Source organism: Silurus meridionalis, chromosome 22 (genome assembly GCF_014805685.1).
Source record: "Silurus meridionalis isolate SWU-2019-XX chromosome 22, ASM1480568v1, whole genome shotgun sequence".
Classification (NCBI taxonomy): Eukaryota; Metazoa; Chordata; class Actinopteri; order Siluriformes; family Siluridae; genus Silurus; species Silurus meridionalis.
The window spans coordinates 13,684,885-13,700,571 of record NC_060905.1 but is presented as its reverse complement, the minus strand read 5'-3'; the positions used below and the strand labels follow the sequence as shown (position 1 = coordinate 13,700,571).

The 15,687-nt window shown below is 36.5% G+C and overlaps 1 protein-coding gene across 13 annotated transcripts in view; it reads left to right on the top strand.

Moving 5' to 3' along the window:
• The window catches only part of pleca (plectin a), a 58,056-nt gene that overhangs the window by 33,455 nt on the left and 8,914 nt on the right, over window positions 1-15,687 (top strand). For 10 of the 13 annotated variants that reach the window (XM_046834996.1, XM_046834995.1, XM_046834998.1 and 7 more), the window contains 18 exons: window positions 436-513; window positions 627-788; window positions 1,042-1,146; window positions 1,663-1,758; window positions 1,856-1,981; window positions 2,232-2,384; window positions 2,836-2,990; window positions 3,133-3,259; window positions 5,085-5,268; window positions 6,878-6,910; window positions 7,317-7,474; window positions 8,305-8,483; window positions 9,062-9,200; window positions 9,302-9,658; window positions 9,817-9,900; window positions 9,979-10,083; window positions 10,181-10,279; window positions 12,310-15,663. In XM_046834996.1, the coding sequence (XP_046690952.1) occupies window positions 436-513; window positions 627-788; window positions 1,042-1,146; window positions 1,663-1,758; window positions 1,856-1,981; window positions 2,232-2,384; window positions 2,836-2,990; window positions 3,133-3,259; window positions 5,085-5,268; window positions 6,878-6,910; window positions 7,317-7,474; window positions 8,305-8,483; window positions 9,062-9,200; window positions 9,302-9,658; window positions 9,817-9,900; window positions 9,979-10,083; window positions 10,181-10,279; window positions 12,310-15,663 (5,694 nt within the window). The remainder of the gene's footprint in view (window positions 1-435; window positions 514-626; window positions 789-1,041; window positions 1,147-1,662; window positions 1,759-1,855; window positions 1,982-2,231; window positions 2,385-2,835; window positions 2,991-3,132; window positions 3,260-5,084; window positions 5,269-6,877; window positions 6,911-7,316; window positions 7,475-8,304; window positions 8,484-9,061; window positions 9,201-9,301; window positions 9,659-9,816; window positions 9,901-9,978; window positions 10,084-10,180; window positions 10,280-12,309; window positions 15,664-15,687) is intronic. The other 3 variants (XM_046834994.1, XM_046834989.1, XM_046834993.1) reach the window with 1 other exon arrangement.

The window sequence follows — 15,687 nt, the reverse complement described above, 5'->3', positions numbered from 1 at the left end:
TCATTTGGCATACGCTCTTATCCAGAGTGACTTACAATTATCTCATTAATACAACTGAGCAGGGCCTTGTTTAGGAAGCTTGGTGGTGATGAAAATTGCACTCATGACCTTCCAATCCAAGGTCCAATGGCTCTAACCTGCTGCACACTATTAAATGTAAATATAAATCAATAATAACAGGATCTAACCTGCTACACAGCATTAAATGTAACTAATAAAAATACAATTGTTAATTACTCAAGTAATCATTGTAATCATTGGCACTGCTGTTAGAATTTTGTGGAATAAAACAGGTAAAAGAATCAGTTTCAGGGTGATAATGGTCATACAGCATTCGCCCAACATGTCTTATTCCTTACTTAACATATTTTTCAAGGACCTGCAACATTATGTTGTGCCTCTAAAGGTGAATAATAATTTTTAATGTCTCATCAGAATCAGTTAACTCCTGCCAGTAAACAAGCATACAGAGATTACCTGGCCAAGTTGGACTTGCAGTACAACAGACTTCTGGTAGGTTTACAGCTATACGCATATGCAGTTTTACAAAGTCTTTTCTTTATTGCAGAACAGTGAACATTTTACTAATAACTTGATGTCTTGTTTTATTCCTTGTTTTCTGATAGACTTCCTCAAAGGCCCGATTGCGCAGTCTGACAGGACTGCACGCTTTTGTCGTAGCTGCTACTAAAGAGCTAATGTGGCTCAATGAGAAAGAGGAGGAAGAGGTCAACTATGACTGGAGTGACCGCAATACCAATATGACTGCCAAGAAGGATAATTACTCGGTAGGATTCGTGGCTCTAACAAATAATTCCCATAATTACTGCACTTGTTTTATAACTGTGTCTCTTATGTACTGGCTTGTTTAAAAACTCCTCTTGAACACGACTAAAAACGGATTGACTTGAACTTTATTATCATAAAGATATAGTTTAGCAATGTGTCTGCTGTAATAATTCATGCTGTAAATAGTTTAAACAGAGTGTTTGTAGTAATATGTGAAAAGGATTAGAGTGTGTAACAGAGATCATGTGACAGGGTCTGATGCGGGATCTGGAGCAGAGGGAGAAAAGAATGAATACAGTCCAAGCAGCTGGAGACAAGCTATTAAAGGAAAGCCATCCAGCTCGGAGCACTATAGAGGCAAGATAATTCATCAAACTACTGTATATGCCCAATAAGTAAAAAAAATTTGAGTTATTATATTAACTACTTGCGTTATCATACACAGTTATTATCAGTATAAACTGCATTTTCACGTAATGTTGTAATTTTTCTTGCCTGGAATAACTGTAATATACATTCAACAGACCTGAACAATATTATATGAATATAATTTACATGAAATGTAATACAGTGGATTCTATTTTAACACTAGTGATCAGGTTTATAAATAAATATTTTATTTAATAGATTGATTGTGATTTCCACCTCCAAAAAATCAAAAATAAAACACTCGCTGGTTTTGCCATAGGGCTGTCATGAGCCAATGGTTTTCCCAAATACTTAGTATTTTAGTCTTGAGTGTTTTATAAGAGATAGAGGGAATTCATAAGAAAATGGTGGAAATGTAGTTTTCATCATGTTTAGCAAATGTTAATTCCTTGTTAATTTTATTAGAGCATACAATCATTTACGATCTTTCTGTACTATGTGTAGGCTTTCACTGCAGCTCTGCAGACTCAGTGGAGTTGGTTACTACAGCTGTGCTGCTGCATTGAGACTCACCTCAAAGAGAACACCGCCTACTTCCAGGTATCTACTTTAGAGAGATTTTACCGTGACCTCTGATTTGAATTTCCTGCTGTTTACATCTGTCAGGGCTAACTTAGTTTTACACCCTGCTCGACAGTTCTTTGCAGATGTGAAAGAGGCAGAGGAGAAGATGAAGAAAATTCAGGAGACAATGAAGAAGAAATATATTTGTGACCGCTCCATTACTGTCACGCGTCTGGAGGATCTTCTGCAGGATGCTGCGGTGGGTTCTGTGCATTTACATGTATTCATACTGTATCCAGCAATTAAACAGTTAAGAATATCAATATAAACAGTGAAAATGTGGCTTTTCTTTTCAAACATTGCCAAAGAGCCACCAGTGACCTGGTCTTCGATTTCAATAATATAGTAATATAGTTTGTAATGACCTAACTTCTACTGAAGCTTGATGTTTTTTCAAGAGAGTGGAAACTTTTACCAAAATAAAATAATATTATCTGTTTGACCCACAGGATGAAAAGGAACATCTTGCGGAATTTAAGACTCATCTGGATGGCCTAAACCGGAGAGCCAAGAATATCATTCAGCTAAAACCCAGAAATCCTGCCACGCCAATTAAAGGAAAAATGCCCATTCAGGCAGTGTGTGATTTCAAACAAATGGAGGTATGATAGATATGCTACGCAATTGTAGTTTTCTTGGAAATTAGATTTAACTAAATAGCAAGGAAAAAAGTGAAAGCATGACTTTATAGCTGCTGTAGCATAATCAGTAGCAGGAACCAAGCTGTTCCTCTGATGATCAACATCAAATGTAACAATAAATAGATATAGACAGGGTTTGAAATTAATGGAAATTTTGGAAAAAAATTCAGCCGTGGCAGGTAACATTGTCATGATTGATACATTTGTTCACTGACTTGGCTGGTGAATTTTGTTTAATCCAAACCTGTGCATATTTAGTGCAAATCTCAACTCATATTTGACTTTTTGATATTTTAAATAATGCATAATTGGGCAAAATATTATATAATAATGTGCATAATAATGTGGCAGTACTTGACTAGGGTAACTAACCCCGTGCTGATACTTTGCTGATACTGTCTATGCTTCCTAGATTACAGTACACAGGGCAGATGAGTGTGTGCTACTAAACAACTCCCAGCCCTTTAAGTGGAAGGTTAGGAGCTCGAGTGGAAATGAAGCCACAGTGCCGTCCATCTGCTTCATCATCCCACCTACCAACAAGGAAGCGGTGGAAAGCAGCTCGAGGTAAATAGTTCCTGACTTTTATATGAAGTAGACATATAATTTCTGAACATTGGATATGACCTCTGACACATTCTCCTGGTGGTGTTTAGTTGCCCTTTAACAGAACTAAAGCTTGTTGTTTCTATTATTTGTGTTGCTTTAGTCTGGATGCAAGTCTTCAGAAGCTGATGATCCTCTGGCAGAAATTGCATGTGGACATGAAGAGTCTGCTTTCCTGGCAGTATCTCATGAGAGACATTCAGTTCATCAATTCATGGAACTTTATCATGGTAAGAAACTGGTGCTTTTATATATTAACTGTTCATTACTACTTTCTTAAACCACAATAAGGAGGAAATCTAAAACCTTATTGGTGAGTAACAATAGTAACAGTAACAATACCCGTGGTGGACAGTAATGAAGTAAATGTAATTCGTTACTGTACTTAAGTAGCTTGAAAAACAGAAGTTTTTCCTTTTGAGAGACTTTTACTTTAACTTCACTACAAATTTAAAGTCAAATATTGTTTTTTTTACTTTAATTTATTTGAGTGGATCATGCTCTGTTTAAATTTTTTTTGATTGGTGGTATTTACTTAGCATGAAAATACAGAACATTTTAAGAGGAATAACTGATGGAAGAAACTTCTGAATCTAACCTGCCACAACACCTGTGGCTCCTGTGGCTTTATTTGTGTTTGAAGCAATTTAAAAGAAAGTTCATGATAATTCTAATAGATAAATATAATAATAATTTGACTCATCGATATCATTCTATTAATAGATTAGTGTGCTAATAGTAACATTAGAGTCTTTTCACATAAACTTAATTGATTTAGATTGAAAAGATAATAGGAACATTGTAGCCACAATAAATCATAGTACTTTAAAGGCAAATACTTTTGTACTTTTATTCAAGTGAAAGTTTAAAGGGAACAATTACTTTCACTGGAGTAAAATTTTTCCATATTTATGTATATTAAGTGTTTCTCTACTTTAACTCAAGTAAATGGTCGTTGTACTTCGTCCGTCACTCAACAATACCCTTATACAAATACTGGTGCATTTATGGTGCACATACATGGATGGTAAATTCAGATAAAAAATAATTGTTGATATAGTGAAGAGACATTTATTTAACATTCATGGAAGTCTCCGATCTCAGCATTTTCTTGTAACATTTAAATGTATTTAATTTTTAACAATGAAAATTTTTGCCAAATCAGCTTTATAGTAGTAAATAGTTCATTAATATGAATTTTATTTGTAACTTTATCTCTAATGAGCGAGAAAGTGGCAACATTGGCAAGAAAATCTCCATGAGACTTCATGTGGAAAAAACCTTAAGAGGAACAAGACTAAAAAGGGAAACTATCCTCATCAGGGTGACAACGAATGTCAATTTATAATAGTTCCATCATTGTTGAGGTTCACTGATGGATGCTTGGATAAATAAATCAAAAGTTCATATTAACTGTAGTCCAAAAATGTTAGACTTAAAGCTGTAAACTATATACAATATGATGCATAGACATAAATGAATAAAATGTATTAGGTTACTCCTTGATTACATAAAAAAAGTCACCATTGGCAAATGAGTCATGATGTGGTATAAGAGGAATAAAACATTTTAAAAGGTCACAGTAATGTCAGTTTACATTATCAGCACCTATGACCCTCTAGCTAATTTAGAAAAAAAAAATTATTTTTTTATTATTATTATTATTTTTAATTTTACATTATTCTTTTACCGATGCCAGTATAAACCTTCTGTGATTTTGTGATCCTAAATTCTTAATAAAGTATTGATCTCCCAATATAGGATCACTTTTTGCCACAGGTTTAGTTTTAAATATATATATCTCATGTTTGGTACATGTATCATGTTTGTTTGTTTTTCTTTAAGGAACCTGTGCCAGTGATTTGTTCATAGAGGCCTTAAAGCTCATAGCAAATATACATGCAATAGTGCAAATTCTATAATCTGCAAAGATAATTGTACTGTATATGGAAACAAGATTGTGGCTACACTTTTTTATTTTTTAAATCTTGTCTTTAATGAATCTGTGCAGTCTTGATTACTATTATACACACATATATGTCTTAATTGCTTCAGTTTAAGACACTGAAAGTGGAGGAGTACCGTCTCACTCTGAAGAAACTGGAGGAGCACTATCAGATCTTCATGAGGGATAGTCAGGACTCTGAACTGTTTGGTGCAGATGAGCGCATGCAGGCTGAGAGCGCTCATAACAATGCTACGCAGCATTTTGACAACCTGGTGCGATCCATGGAGCAAGGTGAGTAAAGGCAGCTAGGGTTATAGTTTGCTCTGGTCCAGAAGCCTCCTCAAAATGAATCACATTATTTGCTGCATTAGTTATGATTTAACTTGGCATTGATAAAACATACGTAATGATACATTTCAAACAAATAATAATTAACTTTTCTATAAATGATAAGAACATTAGTAAAAGCAGGTGTGTTCGGCTGATGGTGTATCTTCAGCCATATTAAACATTATAATCAATAGTATAATATTACACTTAATGTTCATCAAGGAGGGTTTTTGAAATCTTTGTGAACAAATCAACAAAAGGCTTTTCTCTGGGTCGCTTTTCTAAGCCCCGATTTTAACCTCTGTCACGTAATGAGCGTATATATAGATGCAAGTGCAGATATTTAGTGCAAACATTAATAAGTAACATACACTGAACACAAACAGAAGCACAAACAGCAAACTGAAGGCAGGAACCAAAACTGGAAGCAAACTGAAACTGGAAGCAAGCACCAACTTCTGGGTCCCCTAAGAGGTCTTTATATCCAGGACCATAGATGTGATTGGTGACAAAATAAATAGTATTAGAATGTTGGAAAGTAGCGTAGCAACATTAGCCAGTCAGAAAATGCCTAATTTCACATTCATTCAGAATCACAGGAACCACCATTGTTGGATAAACAGTCGTTGCAGTGGTTGAAAGAAAAAATACATATATTTGTTTTAGAATTTTTTAAATGTTTATTTTCTATTTTGCTTCATAGGGGGCTTAAAATAGTCAAGGAGGATTTATGTAAAGTTTTCTCATTAAAAAGCTCTTAAAAGCTTATTAAAAAGATCTTCCACTCCAACCCATGTACTGTAAACCTGTGTACTGGCTTTGTACACAGAGGCATTGTCATGCTGGTACAGGTTACTGTATACATCCTATACAGTTGTGTGCCTCCAACAACCACATATGGCTGGAAAAGTCATGCGTCCCAATACTTTCGTCCATATAGTTTATGCAAATATGAAGGTAGAATCAGATTGAGAATCATCTTTATTGCCAAGTACCATGGGTTGCATGTACAAGAAATGGTGTGCTGTTAAAAAATATTAAGAAAACAAAGAAATGTAAATAATAAATAAAGATAAAGACATTAACTATTGTACTATTTGTATTTTGTACTATATACAACATTCAGCCTTGTCCTGAGCGACATACAAACGTTTGTACAAAACTATACAATTTGTGCAGGTATGTAAAGTGAGACAAATAATGTGTGAATAGTAATGTAAGTGAGGCAGTGCAGTATCTTATATGTGATCGTATATAAATAAGTCACAGGGTTTGGGAATTAGATTATGAAAACTCAGTATTAATTGTTAGTAGGTGCAGTTTCAAATGGTGTTCAGAATGATCCAGGGTTCACTATTTCCAGTTTGAAAAGCCCTAAATAGTGGTCTAAAAGTAGAGCATTTTTTTTTCCATCATTTTCATTTTATCATTGTGCTATAAGTAGGAAGTGTATTGTTTCTGTATTGTTAATTGAATATAGATGTAAAATTTGTAGCCATTACAATCTAATCTCCCTCATTATAGCACTTCAGTCATCTATCAAACTGTCATTTTACATTTCATGTTTCAGAACCTCTCTCCACTTCTAAAGACAAAGTTGCTGGTAAAGATTGTAGCTATGATTTGACATGTGACTAACTGCATTTAGTGTCAGCCCTAGCATTGTGTTCTGTCAGTGTATTTCAATTCACATCTAAATATTGGTTTCATTTTATTCATTTCATTGTATGATTTCTCAGTTCTTTACCATGAAGCATGGCTACTTGCTACATACTTTGCTACATTAAACATGCACATTTTTTTGCATGAAGCTTACAATTCATTTGAAAGAAATTCTGAATTATCTTTTTTTTAATTGTATTTATGTTGAATGATTTGCCAGTCTGTTTCTGTTGTGCCTGTGTGCTATACATTTGAACTACACTCAATATTCTGTCTACTATATGTCTATTTGATCAGCTGGGTCAGGTTTTACACAGTGTCAGTGAAACATTATGTTACTTATGCAGGAGAGCAGGATGAGTCGGTGTGTAAGAGCTACATCACTCAAATAAAGGACCTAAGACTGAGACTTGAGGGATGTGAATCACGCATGGTCAGTCGTCTCAGGCAGCCGGTGGACAAAGAGCCCCTAAAAGCCTGTGCCCAGAGGAGCACTGAGCACAAGGTATGCTATATTTTATGCAGTTTGGAAAAAGTCATCAGAAGTCAAAAGTTGGGTTTTGGCTGGAATAGTGTTTTTCTCCATATATAATACTGACCATAAAGGTATTTCATTAAAATGTTTTTAGTGAACTTTTTAATCTTGCCCATGCTTTGTTCCTGCAAAACTCAGATCAGTTAGGGAGTGATGGTAAAAACAGTCTGCCTAAAGATATCCAAAACATTGAAAATGGTTTTCTTACACAGTAAAAGCCATGCTTATTATGCTTAAAAATTATTTGATTAAAATGTTGGATAGATATTGTATTTGATAAGCCTGCAATTTTAGGATCATTGTCAGGTCACATTTTATCTCAAATTCTCAAAAACTCCACAGTCTTTAATCCGAAAACACAAAAGCATTCTCAATCTGACTGCTTACTGAGCACAGGTGTGCCCTATTACATTTTTTGTTTTACCAAACATGCACACTATACCATGTTGCTTCTGTGTGAAACAAACAAAACAGTTAATTTACTTTATTATCATTAATGATGTGTCTTAATAAATTAATTAAAAGATATATATAAAAACATGATTTATAAAAATCTATCATACAATTATGAGAAAAAGAAAAGAAAAAACAAATGTGAAACGAAACAATAATTGTGTAATTGGATAATTGGATTCTATACTGAAGTGAGTTGCTGCATTTCTTTGTATTTTCTACAATGAAAATAAAGTATTTTTTTCTTCATATGCATTATTAAACTACTTCCTATTTTAATGTGACCTTTAGGAAAATAAAACACATTATATACATTTATCCTTCTGTACTTTATTTTGTCCAAACAGAAAATGCAGACTGAGTTGGAAGACATAAAGAAAGATGTAGATGCAGTGGTTAAACAGAGCGAGGAGGCACTGGCTTCCTCTCAGCAGTCCACCTCGGCACCTGTCCTACGCTCAGAGCTCGACATCACCCTGAAGAAGATGGACCGTGTTTACAGTCTGTCATCCGTCTACCTGGACAAGTTAGTCTTTAGAAACACTTAATTTATAGCAAATAAATGTAAAAATGTAAATTCTTATTTATTGTAATCACACATGGCGTTAGTAGAAGATTCATTCATTTGTACCAACATCGATCACACTGTACATCAGCTCATTACTGTGTTGGGACACTACACTGCTCTGAGCCTGGCCTAAGTTTAGCTGATTGATTTATGTCTGAACTTGAGTAGTTCCATCAACATCCATTGTTCTGTTATTCTTATGCATTGCCATTTTAATGTCATATGTTTGTCTATTACTAGTTACAATTTTCAATTTAAGAACGTTTGCACTGCACAACTCTTTAATTCTGCTCTTATAAAAGAAATACCATATCAGCTTGCACCATTACACTGTGTCTAATTCTTCTTTACATTTAGTTCATATGTAAATGTTTATTTTTCTTATGATTCATTTATAATGTAAGTTACTTTTAGTATACTTTTAACTCTCTGTGGTGCTGTAATATTTTAATTTCCCTCAAGGTTGAATAATCATAATTATCTACTCGTTCATCTATATAGCTATATTTTTTCTAATCTTTTTTTATGCATTTCAGATTAAAGACCATTGACTTGGTGATACGCAGCACACAAGGTGCTGAAGAAGTTCTCCGAAAGTACGAGAACCAGCTCCGTGATGTCCACAAAGTGCCTGCGAATGAGAAAGAGCTGGAGTCCAACCAAACCCAGCTAAAGGTGCAAAATTACTTTATGACTGCTTATAAAATACATAAACTCACAAGCTGAGTGACAAAATAGTTTTCACATTAATAAAACTTTCTTTTTTTCAACTTCAGAAACTGTGCTCAGATGCGGAGTGTGATAAGCCAGTTTTTGACCGTTTGGAGGCTGAACTTCAAGAAGCCGTGGCTGTAAATGAGCGAATGTCTCGTGTACACAGTGAGCGAGATGCTGAGCTGGATCACTATGTGCAGTTGGTAGCAAACCTAAAAGAGCGCTGGCAGGCTGTGTTTGCCCAGTTTAAGCTACGCCAGAGGGAACTGGACCTACTGGGTAGGCAGATGCAAAACTATAGACAGAGTTATGACTGGCTCATTCAGTGGATTGCAGATGCCAAGCAACGGCAGGAAAATATCCAGGCCATGCCCATCAATGACATCAAAGGTCTTAAGGAACAACTGGCCCTGGAGAAGGTATGTATCATTATTGCAGAGTGCATAAAGAGGTTTACAGTCATTATACAGTCATTATACAGTCATTATACAGTCATTATAGTCATGTTCACATCATATAAATGACGTGATTATTCATTTGTTGTTCTTTTGTTTTCATGAACAACTTCTATAAACAGAAACTCCTTGAGGAGATTGAGAACAACAAAGAAAAAGTAGATGAATGTCAGAAATATGCCAAGGCCTACATTGATACAGTTAAGGTAAGGATGAAAAAATTCCCAAGCCATTTTTGAACACAGATATCAGGATATTAGATCTTTCAAAACGTTTCTTTTTAGGATCATGAACTCCAGCTGGTTACATACAAGGCATTGGTGGAGCCAATTGCATCACCTCTGAAAAAAATCAAGGTGGAGTCTGCATCAGATGACATTATCCAAGAGGTATATTCCACTTTATTTTTCTACGCAAAAAAGTTTTCTAACTTTATCTTTAAAAGTCAAGCAAAGTATTTGAAATGTGTTGTGAATTATCTTCCAGTATGTTGCTCTAAGAACACGCTACAGTGAGCTGTTGACTCTGGCGAGCCAGTATATTAAGTTTATCATAGACACACAGAGACGGCTAGAGAATGAAGAGGTGAGTTGAACGCTCTCCAAAAGCATGTAGAGTGCCTTGTGTAAGTATTTACCCCCTTAGATGTGTACATTATATGAACAAAAGGATTGGGACACAGTTTTCCAGCCCTATGTGGTTCTTCCCCAAACTGTTACGACAAAGTGGGTGGTACACAACAGCATAGTCTTTGTCCAATAGTCCAATGTCTTTAGATGTGGTAGCATCAAATAATTTCTTCACAATTTAGAAACTTATATATGTCTAGAATGACAGTGCCCCTTTACACAAAACCATTTGCATGAAGATACGGTTTAATTCAAAAGATCTTGAGTGGCCTGCTGTAGAGCTCTGACCTCAACCATACTGAACACCTCTGAGATGAATTGGAACACTGACTGCACGCCACACACCACCCTACTGTAGTACCTGACTGTACTAACGCAATTGTTACCTAATGAGCAGAAATCTTTACAAGCACACTTCAAAATCTAGTGTAAGATCTTCCCAGAAAAGTGACGATTATTATAATAGCAAATGAGGACTAAATGTGGAATAGGATGTTCAAAAAGCACATATAAATATTGCGGTCAAGTGTCCAAAAACTAATGTCCATGTAATTTATATGTGTAGGATTATGTGTTATTCTGTGTAGATTTATGTAATCCCATATTTATCAATTTCAAATCCAAATTGTAACATTACAAAATGCAGAAACTGTTCAAGGGGGTGAATACTTATGCAAAAAAAGGTATAAATTTCCCAAAAGGCTTTTTCTTATGTAAATTATGAGACACGATTTCAGTTAGAATGAACTTAAGGTGATTTTTCAAAATGATTCCACATTTTCTATATAAGATAAACTGTGCTCACTTATGTTATGAGTAATGCCAAATGCTAGTGGTGCAGCACATTCCATTTCACCAACAATTCCTGTATCTCACGGTCTATGTGTAAAAATAAGTTTTTGACAAAATCGCAAACATAAAAAAGTGAACTATTTGTCAATAGCGCTCCGCTGAAGCATACCCAGAATGACATTGTGAAAATACAGCATGCACCTTTCAATCCAGCAGACAATTTAAAATTACACTGAAGTAACACTTTGCTTGTATCTTTCTATATTTTCCTTTCTAAAATGTGTCACATTTTTTCTAAATCTTTTATTTATTTATTTATTTATTTATTTATTTTTATGAGAAGCACAATTATGTTCTTTACTCCCTTTTTCCTTTTTCCTAACTTGCATTTCTGCTTGTTTGCTTCTCTATATGGCTTGCCAGTGCTTTATCATGATGAATGTTTATCATGTTTGGGCACTAAGGAGGTAAATTTTGCACCGCATTGTCATCCTGTTTATATTCATTCGCCAAAAGCACATAACAGACTCTTACAATGATACATGACTCTTGTATGTATATAAATACATAAATACATACATACAGTGACAATCCAACTAAAGTCATGTACCACTATGACATTCATCATATTTTTTCTCTTTACATAATTTTCTTCGAAATATTTTTATTTACATGCTTTTTTGCTGCATCACTAGATTGTATGTTCCTTAGGCCTGCTAATTACAATATGATTATATATATATATATATATATATATATATATATATATATATATATATATATATATATATGCTTTATGTTTTCTTTCTCACTATCAAACTGAAAATGAATTCAGATAAAATTATTATGTAAATCCTTTTCTCTTCACATTTACACACTATTCAAACTTCTAGAAAGGAACTTTAAACTAGGGAATCGTTACATTTTGTGATGGAGTCATCCCGTGGAGTAACACCTCAATAGCATGATTTCATTCAGTATTCCAGTTGTTTTATTGTGCCGTGAAGTGAGTGTCTCATTAATTGTGCCATAAAAGTGATTTTATTCTGTTTTTTGTAACCAATTAACACAACACCTATTAAGATTTTTCATGAATTTTTAAATATGTTTGTTTTATTTGCTTTTATAATATAATATATAACCTTAAATAACATTGTCTTTTATTTCCATTATGCTTGTTTTCTTAAATAACAGAAAGCTACAGAAAAACTTAAAGCAGAAGAGAGGAAAAAGATGGCTGAAATGCAGGCCGAGTTAGAAAAACAGAAACAGTTAGCAGAAACTCAAGCGAAGGCCATTGCCAAAGCAGAGCAAGAGGCTGAAGACTTGAAGCTAAAGATGACAGAGGAGGTCAGCAAAAGACAAGTCTTTGCAGTTGATTCTGAGAAACAGAAGCAAAACATCCAGCAGGAAATGCATGAACTCAGAAACCTCTTCGACCAGGAGATTAAGGCCAAAGGCCAACAGGTAGAAGAGGTCCTGCTAAGCCGAACCAAGATTGAGGAGGAGATACGAATAATCCGACTTCAACTCGAGACTACCGTCAAACAGAAATCGACGGCTGAAGCCGAACTTCAGCAGCTCAGGGATAAAGCATCAGAGTCTGAAAGACTTAGGAAGTCCGTCCAGGAAGAAGCAGAAAAATTGAGGAAACAAGTCAATGAAGAGACACAGAAAAAACGGAAGGCCGAAGAAGAGCTGAAGCAAAAATCAGAAGCAGAGAAGGAAGCTGCGAAGCAGAAGCAGAAGGCCATGGAGGACCTTGAAAAATTTAAGCATCAAGCCGAAGAGGCGGAAAGGCGCATGAAGCAGGCTCACCTGGAAAAGGAGAGGCAGATAAAAGTGGCTGAAGAGGTGGCACAAAAGACTGCTGCCACAGAGCTGCAGAGCAAGCGACTTTCCTTTGCCGAAAAAACTACGAAATTGGAGGAGTCCCTGAAACAAGAACAAGTCACTGTTATCCAGCTGCAAGAGGAGGCAGAGCACTTAAAAAAGCAACAAACTGAAGCTGATAATGCAAGACATGAAGCTGAGAAGGAACTGGAAATATGGAGACAGAAAGCCAATGAAGCTCTCCGTCTAAGGCTCCAGGCTGAGGAGGAGGCCCATAAGAAGAGCGCTGCGCAAGAGGAGGCTGAGAAACAGAAAGAGGTAGCGAAGCAAGAGGCAAAAAGGAGAGCCAAAGCTGAGGAGCTTGCTCTCAAACAGAAGGAGCTTGCAGAGAAGGAGCTTGAGAAGCAAAGAAAAGAAGCTGAAGAAACCTCTCAACAAAAGCTCGCCGCAGAACAGGAACTTATCCGCTTGAAACTGGATTTCGATCATGCTGAGCAGCAAAGGGCCCTCCTGGATAATGAACTGCAGCGGCTGAAAAATGAAGTGAACACCATTGTTAAACAGAAACAACAACTAGAGGATGAGCTTTCCAAAATAAGAAAGGAGATGGAAATCCTCATAGAGCTTAAAGCCAAAGCTGAAAAAGAGTCCATGTCAAACACTGAGAGGAGCAGGCAGCTTCTTGAATCGGAGGCAAGCAAAATGAGGGAGCTTGCTGAAGAGGCTACTAAACTGAGATCAGTTGCTGAGGAAGCAAAGAAACAGAGGAAAATTGCAGAAGATGAAGCAGCACAACAAAGAGCAGAGGCTGAGAAGATCCTCAAAGAAAAACTGGCTGCTATCGATGAGGCAACTCGTGTCAAAACAGAGGCAGAGATTGCTTTAAAAGAGAAGGAGGCTGAGAACGAGCGTCTGAAAAGAAAAGCTGAGGACGAAGCTTATCAAAGGAAGGTCTTAGAAGACAAAGCAGCCCAACATAAGCAAGATATTGAAGAAAAGATCAACCAGTTAAAGATGTCCTCTGATACTGAATTAGGCCGACAGAAGGAAATCGTTGAGGATATCTTGAAGCAAAAGAAGGTGGTTGAGGAGGAGATTTATATTTTGAAACTCAACTTTGAAAAGGCTTCGACAGGAAAGCAAGACCTCGAACTTGAACTGAAGAAACTAAAGAGCATGGCAGAGGAGATCCAGAAAAGTAAAGTAAAGGCAGAAGAGGAAGCAGAGAAACTCAGGAATGTTGCACTGGAGGAGGAGAAAAAGAGGAAAGATGCAGAGGAGAAAGTAAAAAAGATTTCGGCTGCTGAAGAGGAGGCAGCGAGACAGTGCCGTGCAGCTCAACAAGAAGCTGAGCGTCTTAAAAAGAAAGCTGAAGATGTCAAACAACAGAAGGAGAATGCTGACAAGGAAGCTGAAAAGCAGATCCTTTTAGCTAAAGAGGCTGCTCAAAGATGTACTTCTGCTGAGCAGAAAGCTCAGAATGTCCTTGTCCAACAGAAGGAGGACAGCCTCGCTCAAACTAAGCTCAAGGAAGAGTATGAGAAGGCAAAGAAGTTAGCAGAGGATGCAGCAAAGGCCAAGGAAAGTGCAGAAAAAGAGGCTGCACAATTTCGGCAAAAAGCAGATGAGGCGGAGCGTCAAAAGCAAGCAGCTGAAGCAGAGGCAGCTAAACAGGCCAAAGCTCAGGAAGATGCTGAAAAACTAAGAAAAGAAGCTGAAAAAGAAGCTTCCAAACGTGCTAAAGCAGAAAAGAATGCATTAAAACAAAAACAGCAAGCAGAGGCAGAAATGACAAAGCATAAACAACTTGCTGAGACAACCTTGAAGCAGAAATCTCAGGTTGAGCAAGAGTTGGAGAAGGTAAAATTGCAACTCGATGAGACAGACAAACAGAAATTGCTCTTGGATGATGAACTCAAAAGACTGAAGGATGAGGTCAGTGATGCCCTCAAGCAGAAAGCACAGGTGGAAGATGAGCTTGCAAAAATCAAAAGTCAGATGGAGGAACTGGTCAAATTGAAGGTCAAGATTGAGGCAGAAAATCAACAGCTTTTGAAAAAAGGGGAGGAGAGCACAAAAAAATTGCTTGAGGAGGAGGCTGAGAATATGAAAAAGCTGGCTGAGGAGGCTGCACGACTCAGTGTTGATGCACAAGAAGCCTCAAGACTGAGACAGATCGCAGAGTCCGACCTCACTCAACAGAGAGAATTAGCTGACAAGATGCTCAAGGAGAAGATGTTAGCCATCCAGGAAGCGTCCAAGCTGAAGGCTGAGGCTGAGAATCTTCAGAAACAAAAAGACAAGGCTCAGAAGGAGGCCCAGAAACTGCTGGAGGCCCAAAAGGAAATGCAACAGCGTTTAGAGCAAGAAACTGTGGGCTTCCAGAAATCCTTAGAGGCAGAGCGCAAGAAACAGCAAGAGGTAACCGCTGAGGCCGAGACACTCAAACTGAGGGTAATGGAGCTAAGCAAAGCACAGCTGAATGCAGAGGAAGAAGCAAACAAATTCAAGAAACAGGCAGAAGACATTAGAGCTCGTTTGACTGAGACTGAAAAGCAAACTTCAGAAAAAATCAATGTTGTTGAGAAATTGGAAGTGGAGAGGCTGGCGAGCACCAAAGAGGCAGATGAACTGCGTAAAGCAATCGCTAAGCTTGAAAAAGAAAAGGAGAAGCTGAAAAAAGAGGCAACTGATTTACAAAATAAAGCAAAAGAGGTATTTTCATAAAAAAATTATTGT